The sequence below is a fragment of the Schistocerca americana genome, chromosome 2 (assembly GCF_021461395.2).
Source record: "Schistocerca americana isolate TAMUIC-IGC-003095 chromosome 2, iqSchAmer2.1, whole genome shotgun sequence".
NCBI lineage: Eukaryota > Metazoa > Arthropoda > Insecta > Orthoptera > Acrididae > Schistocerca > Schistocerca americana.
The window spans coordinates 760,125,300-760,147,173 of record NC_060120.1 but is presented as its reverse complement, the minus strand read 5'-3'; the positions used below and the strand labels follow the sequence as shown (position 1 = coordinate 760,147,173).

The following is a 21,874-nucleotide window of genomic DNA, read 5'->3' as shown; positions in this document are numbered from 1 at the left end:
AAAGTAACGTGTTATTCCCAATATCTCTCTAACCAACAAAGAATAATAGCGACCTCAAGAAAGCATTTTTGTTATTTTAATAAGTAAGTGTTTGTTTTGGGCTGCACATATTGTTGGGAAATTTTGTTTCTTTTGTGCCTGTCATGAGAGCAAAAGGGACACAGCATCTGCCAGGCAGGGGCAATGGGCACCTGGCTTCCTGCGCATGAAGACATCTGCTCATCGGTAAAGTTATTCCACAAGAATGTCGTTGCACTTTGTAGATTCGCTGCAGACCACAGAACCTCACAGTGCAAGACAATGGTCATGACATCACTTGTCAGTGGAAGATCATAGAAAACATACAGAGCTAAATGACAAAGACATCTATGTATTGTGAGCGTTGTTAGTTAACTCTAAGATGGAATGTAATGACAGAAGTGAAACACATGTGGGAAAAAGCAGCAGCACGTGAATTTATTTTGTAGTGATTGGTGTTTGAGTTTTCCAGCTGGCTTGGACTTGGCATCTTCAAGAACAGAGTTGCTGCGCAAGACAGAGTAACACAGTCCAGTCAACAGTAACAGCAACCACCAAAACTTGTAGCCTACATAATCCACCTCCATAACACACCTGAACCACGGTAGGTGCGTTACATCCAATCTCTAAGTCAAATCCTCCACAGACTGTCAGGTCCTGACGAAAAACTGCTTACAGTAAATTACATCAAACTGTGTGATAAAGCTGAACTTTCCTTCAAAATTTCAGGTCAGTCAGTAATGATACTGCAGAAACATTCACTCTTTACTTGCAGCAGATTAGTAATATGACATGAACGATCATCAAAGCAAAAAGGTAAAAGTGCATAACTTAAAAGCTATGAGCACTTATTCCGTAGACGAGATGAGTTTCACAGTAATGAACACAATGGTAGGCATTTTGGAGCCCACATTTACTAGAGTTTTTTGCTTCGAATAATTGTTCCTGTCATATCCCTGAATACTTACGATTCCTCCTGGAACACCATGTATAGGAAAAGGAATGTTACTAACACATTTAGCTTGTTCTCTAATGAGTTCATGTCATTATTTGAAGCTGTGTTCCCCAAAAAATCATAAGAACCAAGCCTGAGGCTATAAAAGGAAACCCTGGATTACTAGAAAGAGCAGAATTCCCTGTAGAACAAAAGGAAAGTTTGAAAACTTGTATATACAGTATCATTTTCATCACAGTTATATATATTTTTTACTATATCGCTACTTTTGATCACACTCTAACAAAGGGGGGGGGGGGGGGGGGGGAAGACAGGGAAAAATAAATTATACATATTTTTTTTAAGAATTTTCCCAAGACGAGTGTGTTGGCTACAGTAAAAATAAAGTTATATGAATCACTAAGGATATCTGATGATCCCATAAAAAATGAGAACTGTATTTTGTGTTCTTATATCTGTATGTGAACGGTCTCTGGCTACTGAACTGAGTCAGTTATTACAAATTATTGTTTAAGTACATTCAACTTCAGAACACAATGAACTACATAAATTTAAATTTGTGTTATGTTACACATTAACAGTGAATGGTGAATCCACCATATGGACCATAAAAGCTGGTTTATGCACACCAAGCAGCTAAAATGTGCTTAAAATAATTAAGTGAATTTATGCAACATACACCTCTCCAAAGGCAAATTAGATTTTTTTTATGGCTACATACATACATTTTTCCTCTCATCTCATTTCTTAAAATTTCAGACAACTTAATAACATAACATACATTTAAGTCCCTTAGTTTGAAGTTACCAACTGCATATACCAGGAGTTTCAAATTATGATTAATTTTACAAACTTACTTTCATAGGAGACTTCATATATAACATTTTATGATCATCATTATTGTTTTAGTCACCTGTTACAATTACAGGTACATTAAGACATTATATTGTGGCTAAGAAATTCATCTATACTACATGTACACTACAATAAAATCCATGTAAAAGAAAAAGTTTTAGTTTATCTTTAAACTTGTGCATGTTCCCAACCAGATCTTTATGAGAGGACATTAAAAATATTGGTGCTATTGCACAGAACCCCCTTCTACACCATCTTTTTTTCCCCCCGTTCTGTCAGATCATAGTGAATATCAATTCTCCTCAGGCTGTTACAGTTATGATATGAACTAATAGTTCATTGTATTGATAATATATCCATACATGTTGCAAAAATGGATGGACATATAAATGCATATATGTTTCACATGTCCTCCTCAACTACTGGACCAATTTCAATCAGACATAGTACACATTTCACTTACTGTCTGGAAAGAATCACAGCAGGAGTAAGAACTACCCTCCTTTCAAAGGGGTGTGGGTGAGAGTGAAAAGGCAGTGTAGCCCATGACACACAAATTCCCTTACTTTAGTCATCCAGTATTTGAGAATGATAGCACTTAGTGACTTTCAACACACGTTACACATAATTTCATACATTTATGAAACTTTTTTTTTGTTGACAACCCCCACAAAATGGTGGAAGGAAAAAAAGTTTGTCACTAACTACATTTTCACTATTCACAAGGTAAAACTGCTGCATGAAGCATGACATTTTATTTATAACTTCTTTAATGTTAATTGTATTTGCAACGAATTTTGCAGATAGTATTCACACAAACCAATGAATGTACCAGCAAAATTATATCACTGCAAGATACACAATTAAGGAGATACAACATTATAAACAATGAGCTGTGCAAAAATGAAACTGCAGGGTGAAATGCGTTAGAGATATAGATGAAATATATCTACAAATATGTGAAGTATGTTAAATATATGTGAAACATATATGACATGTGTATACATGGACAAAGCAATGAGTATAATCACTCATTATAAAGTCCTGGAACGATTTCAATGAAATTTGGTACACATGTGAATTCTGATATGGAAAGAAATACTGTAGGCTCAAGGATCACCAACACTCATTGGAGTGAATGTGTAAATATGGAGGAAGAAAGGGCTGTGGTAGATGGACACAGCTAGGGGGAGGATGAGAAGGACAGAAAGATGGGGAAGGGAGAGGAGGATATGGACAGAGAAAGGAAAAAGAAGAAGGGCAGAGACAGGGGTAGGAACAGAATGGCAGGGGGGGGGGGGGGAGAAGATGAAACAGAGAGGGGGGAGGAGGAAACTGAACCAGAAAGGAAAGACGAGGAAATGGACAGAGAAAGGAAGAGGTGGAGACGAGCAGGGAGAAGGGAATGAGGAGACAGAAAGAGAGAGGGGGGAGGAGGAGATGGACAGAGAAAGGGGGAGAAGGAGATGGACCAAGAGAGGGTGAGGAAGAGGTGGATTAGAGGGTCACAGCAGGAAGGAGCAGATGCACAGAGGGACAAAGAGACAAGCAAAGAGAGTGCGAGGAGGAGATGAACAGGGAGAGAAAGAGGAGGAAATGGACATAGAAAGGAAAGTTTAGGGAATGAGCAGAGAACAGAAGAGATGAAGATAAACAGGGAGATGGGGGACAAAGCAACAGAAAGAGAGATGGGGAGGAGAAGATGGACAAAGAGAGGGGAAGGAGGAGGTGGAATTAGATGGAGACAAGAGGAGATGGACAGAAAGGGAAGGAGGAGATGGACAGAGGGGGAGGAGCAAATGGACAGAGAGGGCAGGGGAGAGGAGCAGATGGACAGAGTGGTGGGGAGGAGGAGATGGACAGAGACAGGGGCGTGATGTTATGCACACAGAGTGAGAGATGGAGGAGATGACAGTGAGAATGGGTGGAGGAGATGACAGAAGGGGTGGAGGAGATGGACAGAGAGTGGCGGCGGGGGGGGGGGGGGGGGGGGGGGGGGGGGAGGTGAAGGAGGAGATGGTCTAATAGAAAATTGGAATAAATATGTACAAGGGCACCACCAGGTACTCAGCTGGCTGTATAACATAATGTTAGTTGATAATATATTCTCCCTACACCAGTTGACAAAAACAGATCTGAAAGAAATTTGGAGACACATTTGTCAATTTGAAATATCAGACACTGTAAGCACTGTCAATTGTGAAAGATATAAATACCTAGGGAACATAATCAATAAATATGGAACACGTGAAGAGGACTTAAGAAACAAACTGAGCTCAGGAAGGGGAGCAGTATTAAAATTGAACTCCCTTTTATGGTCCACAAAATTGAGATTTAAAAGAAACCTTAACATGTAGAAAGCCAACTACCACCTACAGTTCAGTGCTGGATGATTATGGAGAACTGCAAGAAGATCAAAGCTGTAGAAATGGACTATCTAAGACAAGCATCAAGACTCTGCAATTTGGAACATAGAACAAATAAAGATGCATGAGAAATAACACACAAGAAAAGTACTATGTTGGATGGAATAGAACACAGACAACTTTTCTAGTTTGGAGATTTAATGAGAAAGGGACAAGAAAGAATATCCAAGAATATATTTTCAACAATGGAAAATCCAGAATCGAATGTAACAATATTATGAAAAGGATATTTGCTACTCACCAAATAGTGGAGATGCTGAGCCAGCATCTCCACTATATGGTGAGTAGCAGCTATCCTTTTCGTAACATTGTTGCAAGAATATATTTTAATATAGACCAACAAACAGAAGGCACAGAGGAAGACCGCATCTTAAATGGATTCAAGGGACAGAGAGGGAGTAACCAACAGAAACTTGACCATTGAGGGCACACAAAATAGGTTATCCTGGAGGCTGAGATGTGGGATGAGCTGAAGACCCCATCCCCCACCCACCCTCTCATCCTGGTAGATAGCTGATAAGTGACATGACTGCTTTCATAAGTGGCCTGGTCTCCACCTTCGAGTGAGGTTCTAAATGTGCTTCACTCATTATGTAAATAAAAATTTGCATAAGTATGCACTTTTACTACACATTTTGGATTTTAACAACTGACAAGCATTAAAAGGATGCTACTTATTACAGACACTCCAAGCTCCATAATGCGCATTTTAGCTGTACATATTTTTATGTGTGACCAACGTTTTTGTAATTTTATTTTTCACAAACCCTTGAGGTATGTGCAATATACTCTCCACTGAAATGTTAACATGGCATGAGTAATGAATGCAGAATGGAATATGATATACAACCAAAACAGTTTAAAGATCGGAAGCTGATGATGTTGACCATGCAAAATTTCTTTAAAGTACATACAAATCGCTCTTTCTCATTACTCAATATGAGGAACTTCAATCACATTGTTGTCTTATTACCTCGTTTTTTTGGGGTGAACAGCCTGAGGAATTCACCCCCCACCCCCCACCCACTCCACTGTTGAGAAGAGAATTACACACACTATGACTGGAGTTCAGCCAAAACACCCTTCCAGATATCTGTTACAGAAACAAAAGATTTTTACAATAACATCTCAGTACATCTTCTCCCTTGTATGTTTCATTAACAACAACCATTCTCTTTTCAAATAAGAGTGCACTGAAAGAGTACTTGCCATAAAACTCATTCTACGCAATTTGTGAATGTTTTAGCATAAATGAGTGTGCATACGTGTAGTTTTGTTGTATAACTGGTATGTCCCTTTAGTGCAAGTATTAACATAAAATATTTTTGTCTTAAAAGATACATCGCTTTTATGTGTGTTGAGATATTACTAATATGAATATCTCGTAAAGTATGCATTAATGGTAATTCTGATGTCTTGTTGTTATATGTACCTTATTTATTTCATTGTATTATGATGTAACATTAGTTGATATGAGTGCTGTCATGAATTTGTAGTATTGCACCTTATTGTATCCATTATTGTAAATTTTATACAATTTTCATGATTGTAAATATTGTAAAAACACTAACAACTCTAATATTATTGGGATCTATGGAACCTACAATAAAATAAATAAAAAAGTACTTAAAATAATTTTTTTTTTTTTAGTGTAAGTCATGAACTTGTTACAAGCAATAAAAAAGTTGGCGAAAGTAGAGACATAGTGTTGTGTTACAGTATAATACCAAAACTGATAGTACAATGACATTACTACAAGCATAAAAGAGTAGCACTGCAGTTACTGAAGAACTAAATAACTTGGAAATACGGACGGTGCCAAAAAGAAATCACAAGACAGATATAAAATGAGGTATGTATATCTACATCTATATCCTTACTCCACAAACCACTGTCAAATGCATGGCAGAGGGTACATCCCATTGTATCAGTTATTAGGGCTTTTTACTTTTGCATTAACATACGGAGCATGGGAAGAATAACTGCTTAAATCCCTCTGTACACACTGTAATTAGCCTAATCTGGTCTTCTGAATCTTTATGGGAGTGACATGTAAGAAGGAGTAATATATTCCTTGATTCATCAGTTAAAGTTGGTTCTAGAAATTTTCTAATTAGATTGTCATGGGATAGTTTGCTTCTACCTTAAAGTGCTTGACAGCTCTATTCTTTCAACATTTTCGTGACATTTACCGGTGGGTAGAATAAATATGTGACCAACTGTGCTGCCCCTACGTATACAATATCCCCCGTTAGTCCTATTTGGTATAGGTCCCACACACTTGAGCAACATTCCAGAATGGATTGCATGAGTGTTTTATATGCAGTCTCCTTTGTAAACTGACTGCAGTTCCCTACTGTTCCAACAATGAACTTACTTTACCAATGACTGAGGCAATATGATCATTCCATTTCATATGCCCACAAATCGTTACACTCAGGTATTTGTATGAGCTGCACAATTTCATTGACATTACAATCATTGGATATTATTTTCTATGGTAAAAGAGGACCAATATAGATTTCAATTTATTGTGAATCTAGATTCATTTGCCAAAAAAAAAAAAAAAAAAAAAAAAAAAAAAAAAAAAAAAAAAAAAAAAAATATTTTAGGAGAACTTATTTTGAAGATGTTCAAGTGAATCACAAAAAGAAATAGTGACAATGATTTAACATACCTGATTTTGTATTTCACAAAAGTAGGTAAAGAAAAATTTGAGTCCAGTTCCAGGAAGCTCACCAAGGCCCAAAGTTTCTGTTTGTTAACTAATTCCATTCCTCTCACAGCAGCTGATTCTTCACTGTCAAATCCTTCAATTTTGTGTGTTTCAAAACACTGTAATTTTCAAATAAATTAGTCTTTAACATCACAAATTTACACAACAATAGGAATTCTCAGACTGAATCAAACTTAAATAATACAGAGGGACAAACCAAGCACACACATTTTGTACATGAAAGAGTATGTTATCAACTTTTTTTCCTCTCATTGATCACAAAGTCTTTTAGATAATAAACCTGATTATCACAAAACAGACAGCACTTATGCCATTTTACATATATTGTTCTATACCACTGTAGTGTGGTATAAGAGAGGTAACTTTTCAGAGACAAAACTATAGTTTACTAAAAGAACATTACAGTGTGTGTATGTGTGTGTGTTTAGTTCTGTATTAACTAAAATATTAAGTAAACAAACTAATCATATGATTTATACCAAGTAATTTTACATGCAGTATACGTAAGAAGAGTCTAATTCAGGCATATCGCTGGGGATGGAGGATATTCTTTAAAATATCTTCAACTTTGACAGTGACCAATTATTACCAGAGCTGAAATTGCAGCTAGAGTGGCAGCACCAATATATCCCCCCCCCCCCCTCTCTCTCTCTCTCTCTCTCTTACACACACACACACACACACACACACACACACACACACACACAGAGAGAGAGAGAGAGAGAGAGAGAGAGAGAGAGAGAGAGAGATATGGCAACAGCATAAATGCCTGGCAATAATTAATTATTAATTGTTGATCAGCATTTTTGTTAGACTATACCTCCTCATACATTAAGTTTAACAGTATACATGTAATAAATTTAAATCAAGGTCTCACTTTGTAAGTTAACACCTCTGAGAAGTGGCTTAGTAACAGACACTGTACAGAAGTTGCTGTTGAAGATCACTACTCAATTGTTTGCAGTTACTTAGATCAATTCAATAAGTTGTCAAGTGTGATTATTTGTGAGCATGATCTGTTGGCAAGTCTCCTTCAAATTGCAGAACGTATGTGGTCTTGCCTCACTAAGTGTCACTGTGGCATTCATAAGACAAGTTTTCATGATACTACATCATTAACTTAGTGTTTCCATTCTATCACCAAGCCACCATGTCTTGTGGGATGTATGGAAAGGTGGAAACTTTAAAACTGGACTCCAACTCTCTTTGAACTCATCTAAACTACCATGGCAGTTGATCATAGTAACTCTCCAAACTTGTCTAGCAGAAGAATTATCCAAAACCTGTAAGGTTGTCAACCAACTGGAATGCATCAGATAACACAATGTCACTTTATGAGATACTAAGGAAACCATGACCAACCCAAGCCAAGAACGGCAGTGCCAAAAGTGTTAGAATGAGGAGTTTGTTGGCCAATGTAGCAAAAAATCCAAAAACTTGGTGGTATAAGAGAGCTCATGAACTGTTCTCAGCAATATCTCACCCTGTAATCACGACATGATGGTGGACAGTGCACTTAACTCCAGAGCTGGTACTGATCCAGTAAAATTGTTCAAAAATGTATTTTCTAACGTGGACCTTGAGCAGTTTAAGGTGTTTGTGAAAGGAAAGGATGTTGTTGTTGTGGTCTTCAGTCCTGAGATTGGTTTGATGCAGCTCTCCAAGCTACTCTATCCTGTGCAAGCTTCTTCATCTCCCAGTACCTACTGCATCCTACATCCTTCTGAATCTGACTACTGTATTCATCTCTTGGTCTCCCTCTATGATTTTTACCCTCCACGGTGCCCACCAATGCTAAATTTGTGATCCCTCGATGCCTCAAAACATGTCCTACCAACCGATCCCTTCTTCTAGTCAAGTTGTGCCACAAACTTCTCCCCAATCCTATTCAATACCTCCTCATTAGTTACGTGATCTACCCACCTTATCTTCAGCATTCTTCTATAGCACCACATTTCGAAAGCTTCTATTCTATTCTTGTCCAAACTATTTATCATCCATGTTTCACTTCCATACATGGCTACACTCCATACAAATACTTTCAGAAACGACTTCCTGACACTTAAATCTATACTCGATGTTAACAAATTTCTCTTCTTCAGAAACGCTTTCATTGCCATTGCCAGTCTACATTTTATATCCTCTCTACTTCAACCATCATCGGTTATTTTACTCCCTAAATAGCAAAACTCCTTTACTACTTTAATGGTCGCATTTCCTAATCTAATTCCTCAGCATCACACGACTTAATTTGACTACATTCTATTATCCTCGTTTTGCTTTTGTTGATGTTCATCTTATATCCTCCTTTCAAGACACTGTCCATTCCGTTCAACTGCTCTTCCAAGTCCTTTGCTGTCTCTGACAGAATAACAATGTCATCGGCGAACCTCAAAGTTTTTACTTCTTCTCCATGAATTTTAATACCTACTCCGAATTTTTCTTTTGTTTCCTTTACTGCTTGCTCAATATACAGATTGAATAACATCGGGGAGAGGCTACAACCCTGTCTCACTCCCTTCCCAACCACTGCTTCCCTTTCATGCCCCTCAACTCTTATAGCTGCCATCTGGTTTCTGTACAAATTGTAAATAGCCTTTCGCTCCCTGTATTTTACCCTTGCCACCTTCAGAATTTGAAAGAGAGTATTCCAGTTAACATTGTCAAAAGCTTTCTCTAAGTCTACAAATGCTAGAAACGTAGGTTTGCCTTTTCTTAATCTTTCTTCTAAGATAAGTCGTAAGGTCAGTATTGCCTCACGTGTTCCAACATTTCTACGGAATCCAAATTGATCTTCCCCGAGGTTGGCTTCTATCAGTTTTTCCATTCGTCTGTAAAGAACTTGCGTTAGTATTTTGCAGCTGTGACTTATTAAACTGATAGTTCAGTAATTTTCACATCTGTCAACACCTGCTTTCTTTGGGATTGGAATTATTATATTCTTCTTGAAGTCTGAGGGTATTTCGCCTGACTCATACATCGTGCTCACCAGATGGTAGAGTTTTGTCATGACTGGCTCTCCCGAGGCCATCAGTAGTTCTAATGGAATGTTGTCTACTCCCGCAACCTTGTTTCGACTCAGGTCTTTCAGTGCTCTATCAAACTCTTCATGCAGTATCTTATCTCCCATTTCGTCTTCATCTACATTCTCTTCCATTTCCATAATATTGTCCTCAAGTACATCACCCTTGTATAAACCATCTATATACTCCTTCCACCTTTCTGCCTTCCCTTCTTTGCTTAGAACTGGGTTGCCATCTGAGCTCTTGATATTCATACAAGTGGTTCTCTTCTCTCCAAAGGTCTCTTTAATTTTCCTGTAGGCAGTATCTATCTTACCCCTAGTGAGACAAGCCTCTACATCCTTACGTTTGTCCTCTAGCCATCCCTGCTTAGCCATTTTGCACTTCCTGTCGATATCATTTTTGAGACGTTTGTATTCCTTTTTGCCTGCTTCATTTACTAGGATGAGAGACTAAAAACCTTCACACTGTGGCTATTGGGGAAACTATTTTATGACTCAACATCATCATTCGTGGGCAATATTGTTAACATTTTGAATAATGGGAGAAACACAATACAAGATACAAACACAACTGAACTCAACTGTAAGCGAAAATATAATTGTAAATTCAAGCATGTGGCAGGGAAAAAAAAATTAAATACCTATATTCCCAAGCATTTGGCTCACTGCCAAGGAGCCATACAAAATTTTGATGAAAGTGGAACTTTGCTCTTTGAGGTTTTTCCAGATATAATAACTACTTGAATACTGTGTCATAAGTAGCGTGGACAATGCATAATATTTCATCAAGGTAGCTGTTCATCACCTTCAGATGTGATTGTAGAGAGCTGTAGTGGGTCACCAATTTATCTGTTGGTTTACTAGGAAACTGCAATAACCAGGAGACAGGACTACGCAGCATCGCGTGGGAAAATGACATCCAGAACACCCTGCTGGAAAAACGGCACGAACTTTCTCGATACTGAACATGGTGTTAATTACAGAGAGACCCACATCCTCTCCTCTGCCTCGACCTACTGTTATTCTGCCTTTCAAGAACTGGTGAAAATAAGTATAGCAAATTAATTAATGAACAGAAATCCAGGATTTCAGCATAATACAGAGTGAGAACCAGCACTGGTGGCAGTAAGACATTGTCAGCCACACAGAAACTCATTTAACAAGCTCAAACCAATGTGGGTTTGAAGCCATGACAGCTATGCCAGGCACCAACACTGACACATGTATATGCTGGGATGCACTGCTTGCAACTACATTTGGAGTCCACGGTTCATTTCTCTTGGCAGGAAGCTCTGGACGTCAAGAACTCATACGAAAATGGTATTGCCCCACCTCCTCATGTCTGCAATTTTCTAGCGAACCAACATATACATTAATGAGCCACTGTAGCTCCACTCAGCAGCACCTGAAGATGATGAACAGCTGCCTCATTGGAATATTGTGTAATTTCCATGACACCCCTAACATGGTGCCTGGAAAGGTTCCAATCAAAAGCAAGGCTGTTGATGAAATTAAAACTGTGGAACGTGCTGCCAGCATCAAAAAATTTACCAGGAGGGTTGCTTATAACAGTTAAACCCTTGTTATTGAACTTAAGACATAACTTGCTTTCATATGATGCTTCAGATTTACCAACCTCTGTTATTATTCATGGAATGAGATACCAGCACTGGTGGCACTAAGGTAATGTCAGCTGCACAGAAATGAATATATCCCCATTATGAAGCAGAGTTTCAAGTGCCTCCTCTCTGAACACATTAGTAAACAATGCAAGAGTTAAAGCAGGTATTCCAAATGTGGTAGTTTTCATGCAGTTCAGTCTTCTAACAACCCTTGTGTTAAATGTTAAAGCTGCAATGGCAAGCATTTTGCTATAGACATATCATGCATACAGTAACACAAAAGGAGAATGGCACAGGAATTACATGAAGTCTATTAATGGCAGATTTTTCCACACATTAAGGCAGGTATGAGTGGTCAACATTGCTTGCCCTCTATGACCATCATGATCAGTATCCAAATACAATCTGTCGTGCCAGATATACAAAACCAACAACAGTTTACAGCAGTACAGCCACCACAGCTTGCTTTTATGTGTACCGCATGCAATGGCAGAGGTGTATATTTGAAATCACCGTGAACTACTGTTAGGAATAGATTGCAAGGCAGAGACAAAGATGTCTCTAACATAACTTATGAGGCATCGCAATTTCCACTGTCTCTGATTATCCAAAACATATTTCCTAGTCAGACAGGAGACAAGATACCCAACTGTACCATAACAATTGTGTCTAGAGCTGATTAAGGACAACACTCTGGGTCCAAATAATCCCCAAGTCCAGACAGGTAGCATTTGTAACTATGTTAGAGCTGTAATACTTCAGAATTATACAGATAATTCTAAGTCAATGAATAAGATTTCCAGCTGTCAAATGGTATGCACTATCAATGAGATCTAACAGAGGAAGCCAGTTTCGAGTGATGCACACCCTTCATACAATTTGGCAATTGCAGGTACATGGTCCAACCTTAACTCCTATAATGTTTGATTCTCGAATAAAACATAATTTAAGAGCCGGCCGAAGTGGCCGCGCGGTTCTGGCGCTGCAGTCTGGAACCGCGAGACCGCTACGGTCGCAGGTTCGAATCCTGCCTCGGGCATGGATGTGTGTGCTGTCCTTAGGTTAGTTAGGTTTAACTAGTTCTCAGTTCTAGGGGACTAATGACCTCAGCAGTTGAGTCCCATAGTGCTCAGAGCCATTTCATTTCATAATTTAAGAAGATCAGATTGATGAAAAAGGAGACACAACACTATTCTTACTGGAAAATCTCACATATTAGCAATTAATGGAACTCCATATGTTACAGTTACTAATGCAGCTCATATGAAACTATTAGGTGGTTCATTTACAATCATGACACTTCGGTGTCCACCAATATCAATCATATCAAATGATGTAAGAATGCAGAGTCTCAGAGTGGTAACATTGAATAATAAGTTCTCAAGTTTTCAGCAGCGTCAAGCAATTAAAATTACATGAGCTTTTAGCCAAGCACTCCTTGGCCATTATTAAGTGATATGACTGCCAGTGGGCTGCTGGTAAGCCCTTATACACATCAGTGGTGCTCATGGTATCACCATATATGGGCATACATTGACTCAAGGGTTCAGTATGCTCACTTCAACTATGCAACTGCTCGATCCCATACCACAGTGAGCTGCAGGCCACCTTCTCTATAAACTTGTGTTATCTGTGATTTTTGTGCCAATGGCTTCTTCAATTACACAGTCACAGTAGTCAGCAGTGTGAGTCACAACAAATGCTTTATCAAATTTGACTAGTAACCATTTTCTAAAGCATTCTAAGCTAAAATGGATTTCTTGGGGTAGTATACATGATAAATACACGATAAAACTTCTCATGCTTCCTTCTGCCTTGTTGTACAATGCAATATAAGACACTACACTCACCACGTATGTTCTAGACCTCGGGTGTTCTGAGACTTGCTCAGTAGTTGCTAGAATACCGTCAGAGCCCTGAAGATCGATTTATTACTGTTAATGTTGTTGAGATGTTCCAAGAACTCGTCAAGCTTCTCACAACCATCGGGCCAAGTGATCAACTTAGCATCAACATATTGAAAGAAAGATATTTGCTTTAACAGCATCATGTCTACAGAAATATCCTCAAATTCTCTGTGAAGAGATTCACAACAGTTAATGGGCTTCCCATTTTAATGTTGTTTGTCTAATTGTAATACTGGCTGTTGTACAGAAAATAAGATCTCACAGCCACAGCTTTCAATGTTGCTAGTGGTTCTGAAGGTTTTTATTCACCTGTGACATCTGAGTCTGTATTGATCTGAGTCCAAATGGCATGTTAATGGCCATCATAGCATACAATTTCAGATCCACCAGAAGTTTCAGACCCATGTCTGCAAAGTCAGTTTTGGAAAAGTTACGGCCAACTGCCAGTTTTGCCATCAGTTCCTCAAGACATGAAACAAAAGTGGGGCTGTTAGCATTCAGATGACTTCAAATCAAAATAAATATGTAGTCTGCCATTTTGTTACTGAAGGACTCCGAAATGGGTAGCCCACAGAATAGATTTTATGGGAGTTAAAATCCACTGGCTTCTTTCTTTAGGTCATCACATAAAACCATTAGAATAGGCCGTCCAAACAAAATTTTGATGTGGCTGGTAGGGCATTGATATATGTGCCATGTAGCTGTTGGCACAGCCTTACCTTGGTAAAAGAGAGATGAGCAAGTTTGTTATTGGGTATCAAGGTGATCAGAATGTACCATATGAGGTGTAACACAACATTTTAGGAAAAATGATGACTTACACTCTCGGTTCTTCTAAATGATGAAAGATGATTGTGACATATAATAACTGTTTTTATTAGTAGTTAAGTTTTCGTGCAGCATATGATCAGAGAAACGGTTTACTGTGATGAGCAGGTAATGCAAGGTACATGGGCACAGCACATCTGCAACATGAGACAATGAATTTAGCACGTCACCCTGCTGTGGGCCACTTGTTCTAAAGATGCCACAGCTTGAAGGTGTATTACGACCATGGAAGAATGCCGTTCACAAAAACAACAATAGTGATGTCATAGAAGAAGAACAAGAGAAGTTTTAAAACATTCATTCAGTCTTATGTTCTTCGTCATCTTACTTGTCAAAAAGTATTCTCATTGTAGAACATATTTGTACTCAAATATTTGTGATACAATTCTAATATACATATCTGATGACAATTTGCACATTGGTTAAAGAAGCTTAAATACATTGGTGTTGAAAGAAGGAATATTGTTGGTCATTAGGTAAAACTGAGAACGATTCCAGCTTTCTTTCCGCCTCTAGAACTGAAGACACTGCAAAGGAGAAGTAGTCTGCTAGCAAGAAGCACAGTTTTTGAAGAACTGACATGCAGTCAATCAAGTAACAGTTATTTTTACAATGACAACATATTCCAACTCTGAAGACATTTGATGTTGAACATATTAGAGCAGACTAAGGATTCAAATATAATTATTAGTGCCCAACCTACTTTTACCCTCTTACTAGTCTGGGGACACAAATCAGTCGAAACCCTATCTGATATGTTACACCAGTCAGAAAATACTTGTATTTATTTTAGATCTGTATTTAACACACAGTCAGTGAATAGCAATATGAGGTGTCCTAGTGAGTGTACTAAAGTGTACGACTATTGTAACATTCATAGATATGCACGGGTAGGTACAAACCACGTATGCATATTACATAAGCTGTTATGAGAATCACTGTCTGTGAAAGGAAGGTTAGCAAGTAGTAGATTCTGTGTAATCACAGACATTCTACATTACGTAGAGGTAATGCACTGGCTAGTAAGAAGTATGTCATTTAAGGCGTTGATTGGAGGTAAAGATTTAAAACATACCTATTCTCGAAACCCAGATCGTGGTTTTGTTATTTTATGCCGAGGGCACACGTAATCCTTGCAAATGTGATATTCCTAATATAACCGGTGGCAAAACTGGAAAGAGTTCATAACTTTACACATTTGTAATTTTATTTTCTTATCCGAGGCATATTAGCCTTATGACAGATTTATTTATTTACTGACAAACTTGAAGAAAGAAACCAGTAAGTTCTTTACAGGTTACAATGGACCATATAAAATGTTTGGCACTCCCATTCCTACAGCTTTGTTTATTGTAAATCTCAGGATGGTCAGGAGAAAGGTTTATATAACATTGATATGAGGGGAAAAAAAAGATTCAGACTCTCAGGAGAATCTGGAATCTTTGCAGATTTGGCTGATTGATGACCACCAGGTTCTGAGTTATGTAGAACCAGGAAAGGGAGGACATGCACCATGTTAAGGAGATAGATTCTGAGGGGAACACTAGCACTGTAATGAATGTAAAGGGTTGAGAAGTATCATCCTACAGAAGACTATGTCTACACAGTTCTTACAGAGGTAAGAAACATAAGTTAATTCTGTTTCCCATTTGGGAAGAGTTCTCAAAATTAGTAAAGTACAGAAAGACTTACCTTGATTGTTCAGATTAGTGAAAGAGATGTGACCATACATGCAAGAACGTAAAGAGCAGGTGTCAGAGCAAGTACCTCCTCAAATATGATGGAGCAAGGTTTGTTAAAGAAAAGAAATGGCTATGTACAAGCTAGGGTAAATCACACCATCAATTTGGTAATTACCTCATTAAGCATAAAGCAGCAACAGATAATTCGAGGTGGAGAACTAAAACAAAGATTACTTAATTTTTTTCATACATGTGTACTCTAGTGCATTGCAGCAGGACTGCTGGAACAATTAGTTTACGAAGTCTAATTGGTACCTATTGATTATTTAAATACGTGAAGACAAATGATTCATATTACCACGAGTTGTAAAGTAATGTGGAATTTCTTACAAATAATTAATAATAAGTCCCAAATATAAATAAAATTAAACTTATGAAAGAAATACTACAATTAATGGAGGTTACAGTAAGGTTAACCATATATATGTGCTCTGTAGAGCCAGTCATCAAACTGGAGAGAGGAACAGAAATCAACAGAAGTTGTTAACTAAAAGAAGAGCTATGCTTTTGTTCTTTTCTTTTCTATTCTAATGGAATTTTTTCTTTTTGATTGAAAATATTTTAGAATTTTTAGGGAAAAAGCACCAACATTTATTTGCTCTGTTAAATGGAATGAAAAGAATTAAAAGTTGTTATTAGGTATTTAAAGAAATGACTTTCACAACATCTTTTATCTCTGTGGTGAGAGTTACACTCTTGATCCTTCTAAATAGTGAAAGATAATCACATCTTATATTTTATTACCAGTTAAGTTTTCATGCAGCATTTTGTTAGAGAAATGGTTTATTATTACATGCAGGGTACATGGGTGCAGCTTATCTACAACATGGGACAATGAGTCCAGGGTCCCCACTTGCTGTGGGCTGCATGTTCTTAGATGTCACGGCTTGAAGGTGTGTTATGGGCATGGAAGAATGGTGCTCAGAACAACAACAACAACAACAGTAGTGATGTCACAGAAGAAGAAAAAGAGAGAGAGAGAGAGAGAGAGAGAGAGAGAGAGAGGGGGGGGGGGGGGGAGGGGGGAATGGGGGAGGGGTGAGTGCGGGTAAAAATTGTAGAGAGTGATCATGACAGACTTGCACAGGACAGACTAGTGTGGAAAACTGCCTCAAATCAATCTTTGGACTGAAGACCACCACAACAACAACAACTAGCTCTCAACAACTCAGGAATACAGACAGGCAAACAACATCATCATCATCATATGAACATAATGCTTGAGTTACAAAGGTATGGAACTTTAGTAACATTTTATGAATAGCTGGACACCAAAGTATTCAACAAACTGATTATGTGGCCCTCCTCCCACAGGATTGCACACACAATTGCTACTTATGTCCAATTTCAATGTTTCTAACTGCAACCCTGAAATGAAACTGATGGCATCTAACACATGGAAAGAAGAGTGAAGAGAAACTAAACAGCAGGGTAATTGACAGTACCATAAACTGTGACCTCCTGCTCCCAAAAAATTGTGGTTTTTGCATTGCACATGTAGTAGTTGGTACTTAGTGTTCATCATAATAATGTGCTTCTATCAAGGAAACTTCCCCAGTAATCTCCACAGAATAGATGTCAGAGATTCCCTAAATTATGCAAGTGACACTGGCTGCATCCCGCTATCCGTGCATGTGAGTGTAAGTGCACCAAGCACAGCGTTGTAATGAGTGTGTATTTAAATCAACTGCCAACTATATCAGCATGGGCTGGCCAATAGAGGCCACCCGTAGGAAGTGTGTACATGCCACAGTCTCTGCTGCACCATCTACCAGTAACTCAGGCTTATATACATGTGGAACAGCACTGACTTAACATCACTACATTCTTGTTTGTAATGCTCACATCAGTTGTGTGTATCACTTATGTTGCACCCCTGTATGATTCTTTTACATTGTTACATGAAGAGTCATGAGAGACTTATTTCCATTATTGTTCAGAGATTTACAGTAAAGTCATATATTTGTTTTAATTGGATTGGTCTCGTGTATTACTTGGTTCCTACATGATTGGCAACGAGATTGGAATGGTTTCCGCATGTGCAGTCTTTGAGTGTGGTCTCAACGGGTTTAGTCACTGTGGATGCTATGCTCCCAACCCTGATTGAACAGTTTGCTCTGGCACTGACCACTTTGTTGGCTTCCATTAACAGACAGGATACCATTTGACCAGTCTGTCTACCCACTTTTCTGCCATATGATGATTCAGCCAAGGACTGGGAAGCTCACAAAAAAAGAGTCAGACAGCATTTTTTGGCTTTCAGTGTGAAGGACTCGAACTTATGCAAAGCCTAAGGTGCATCAATTACTGTGTCAACTTGCCCTTTTACAAGAACCAGCAACTATTACTTTTGATACACATGTGCAGTTTATTGTCCAACTATCACTGCAAATGAACACATGTCATAACAGTGTGAGTTGAATTATACCAATGCCACAAGAAACCATAGCAGTCATACAGAGCCTGGGCAGTGGAACTTCATGGCCTTAGCCTTAATTGTCAATACTCTATGGTGTGCAGCACAGTTATCTGTTTAGCTTTGGACAAAGAAGGGCACCAGAAGGCTTCACTCTGTGAAAACCCCTCTTGGCAGAAGTTTTGCAAATAGCACAATCTTTTGAAATTCCCTGGGCAGCAGGTGATCAATGAAGCATGGGCTGATGTGGCAATAGTATCACAAGATGTTCCCATTAGGACGATAGACAGCTTGCATGAGGAAGTGGCAGTGGTGGCAGTAAACAGGCAGGCTCAGTGCCGAATACAGCAAGACTGGCCCAAGCAGCCACAAACACCACAGTGTCAGTGTCAGTGTTCTCTGTTTCCATCTTATTCTTTCTGTTTTGTCCAGCACAAACATTCAGAGTGCCCTTAGCACTGGGCTACTTGCCAGAAGTTCGCTTGCCAGTCGTTCACCGAAGATTGCTCAGGAGATGGACATGGACATAAACTGTGTAACTCTAATGCTTGTGGCTTCTCCCAAGTTGTTTATTGAGTTAAGTGTCTTGCACCAAGTAGCCCGGCTATAAGTCAACACAGGTGCTGCAGTGATGTTACTGAATTCTCATACCTATGAGAGTTCAGGCTCACCACATTGACACAGGTCATGCAGAAGCTGGTCCACTATAACTAACAGGACAGTGTGCCAGTGGGACAATTTACACAATCTGCCTCTTAGAAATCAGTGATTCATTCCGTTACATTTTTGGTGGTTGCTGATGCCGGTGTTGAGAACGTATCTGGTATGGGTGCATTCCAGGCATTTGGATTTTCTATCACTGATGCAGTTCACCTTGTGTCCAATCAGGTTTTGTATTCTCAATTGGAAACACAGTGGGAGGAGTTTTCAGATTTGTTTCCAGAGGGTACAGTGTGCCCTACAAATTTTTCTGCTCATATTCCTTTGAAATACATGGCTTGGCCTAATTTTTGTCATGCATATCCTATTCCTGTCTGAGCCAGTACGGCTAACTATTTAAATTTTTTGTTTGTTTTGGAATCACCCAACTTCTCAGTAATCGCCACAATGTCAATAGTCAATATCGAGATTGGACTGGAGCCTCTGGTCACCACATTTTTGGTGAGCTGGCTTCCCGCGTGCCACGAGGTGACAGAACAAGGAAGAAGGGGGTTGCAGTGAGTTAGCTCTCGATAGTGGGTGAGGAGCAACACCGGTGTCAGAGGGCATGGCCGCTTGGTCGGTGGGCCCCGCGGAAGCAGTCGGTTGGGGAGAGAATGCTGTGGGATCGAAGAACCTAGTGTGGAGGGGTGGTGTTGCCCGTCATCGTGTGGTCAGTCGAGGGCTGAGAAGCGATTTCTTGGTTCTGCCCTTGGATTCCGACAAAGAATTACGGCAAGTTTAGTGTATGAGGTGAACAATAAGAATTCTAAAAACGTGCATGTTGGTGGCACGTATATCACACTTGTGAGTGGTGTAAGCTTTACTTCAGTACTACAGTCTCCAGTTAGAGTGCTGCTTGGGAAAGAGTGTTGATATCGGCATTGCCATCTATTAAGCTGCTTTAAAGTAAATGATTATTTTGGATCGAAGGTGGATCCAAGTGAGGGGCCAGATCATCGCTGGTCTTATTAAAAAACCTAAACTGGCCCCCAGCTTGTTAAACTCTGTTATCTACAGTTATAACGAGTAATTTGACACTCGGGTAGAGTCCACAAGTGAACTTTGGAGGTACTGTTAAGTGTTTGTAGTAATTGAAAGATTGACTGTGGAGATTTTCAGTCGGATGCTTATGAACCATGTTAATTGCATTTCACTTCTTATGGTTTTTTACCCCATAAGCTAAGTCTCCCCTGACCCGGGATTGTCGGTGACTTTTCCAAACTCTCCCCATTTCCTAAACTCCTCAGTTGTTTTACGTCACACCTGTTCCTTCTCTACTGCCAGAAGGAGAAGCCACTGGTTCCAGAAGATTGCAGATTTAAATATCTTTATATGTGTGTTCTCCTGTCACTGCCACAAGTAGATTTTTTATATGTAGTTAGTATTTTGTTTGTTTGCAGGCGTATGTCTTTAGTCTTCGTACACACTGAAATCCATATTGCGCATGCCCACTGCTATGGGATCCAAAACAAAATGGCAGAGCCCATTGGTAAATTAGAGATTGGCTGTGCCTTTATGTTCTGGCTCCTCCAGTGGTGTGCTACAGTACTGTGTACCAAGATTGACGATACTTACTTTCAAACAACAAAAATTTATGTACTGAACTTAATTTTTCAAGGTGCTAGTTAAAATTTTCTGACTATCCCTTGCATATAAATCATTATAGTGAATACATTTAAGTCCAAATACACACAACCAACAACTTTGGGATCACTTCATTTCACATTATTTACAATGAATACTATCTAAAAATTAGTCAAAAGTCAGTCCAATTAAGATTTTTATACTATCATTGGAGTTATTTTACAAATTAATGATGAAGCAAAAGATAACTGCTGGAAAAAGAATTCTTTCTCAACTGTTTTTACACAAAGAAATATTAATGTTCACTTTATGCAGAAATTTACTATAAGATCTAGTGACTATTATTACATTACTGATCCCTTACCTCTAAGAAAAGACTGAAATTGGTTTGTATACTTTCTATAGTCTCAAAATCTGCGTCAGTTACATTAAAAAGCCTGTAATTAGAAGAGAAAATATGATAACTGGCTGACAAACAAATAAATAAGACTAGTGCAATAAAATATAATTAATTTCATACCTGTCTGTGAGACTGTTAATAAGCTGCATATCTTGTTCATAAGTCATTGATCTGTTAGGTAAACCAGTCATCTTTAAAAGGTTCTTTATCAACAACTGGCCAGATTTTGAATTAATGAAAGTCTGAAAAGTTTGAATAAAAAATCATTCCTGTTATAATAACTGCAAGACAACAAAACTAAATAGTAACTGCTGAAGCCACTTCTTTTCTTGGGTAACACTGAGAAGAACTGAAAGTCAGTTACAAAGTTACCTATTTCTAAGGGCGTTTCCTTTATGTCTTGCTGTGAACATGTGAATGGCTGGAACATTATTTATTATGCAATAGTACTTAATTGCTTGAGTTCATGATAGAAATGTCATTAACAAATTTGACTTTTCTATTTCTTTTTGCAGTAAACCATTGCAGATTCATTGCATAAGTGTACTACCTATGAACAACTTTTTGATGTGGCTCTACTGAACTGTAGCTCCAGATTATGATCAAATGTTTCACTTCTCTAATATTTCTGAAAATGCAACACCAAGAAGGATACAT

At 38.5% G+C, this 21,874-nt stretch overlaps 1 protein-coding gene across 3 annotated transcripts in view; it reads right to left on the bottom strand.

The window, feature by feature from the left end:
- The window catches only part of LOC124595045 (ATP-binding cassette sub-family A member 7-like), a 610,990-nt gene that overhangs the window by 449,061 nt on the left and 140,055 nt on the right, over positions 1-21,874 (bottom strand). For all 3 annotated transcript variants that reach the window (XR_006978174.1, XR_006978175.1, XM_047133608.1), the window contains exons 12-14: positions 21,338-21,459; positions 21,182-21,254; positions 6,932-7,089 (exon numbers count right to left, since the gene is read on the bottom strand). Coding sequence is in view for 1 of the 3 variants with exons in the window: in XM_047133608.1 (XP_046989564.1) it covers positions 6,932-7,089; positions 21,182-21,254; positions 21,338-21,459 (353 nt within the window). In the remaining 2 variants the exon portion in view is untranslated. The remainder of the gene's footprint in view (positions 1-6,931; positions 7,090-21,181; positions 21,255-21,337; positions 21,460-21,874) is intronic.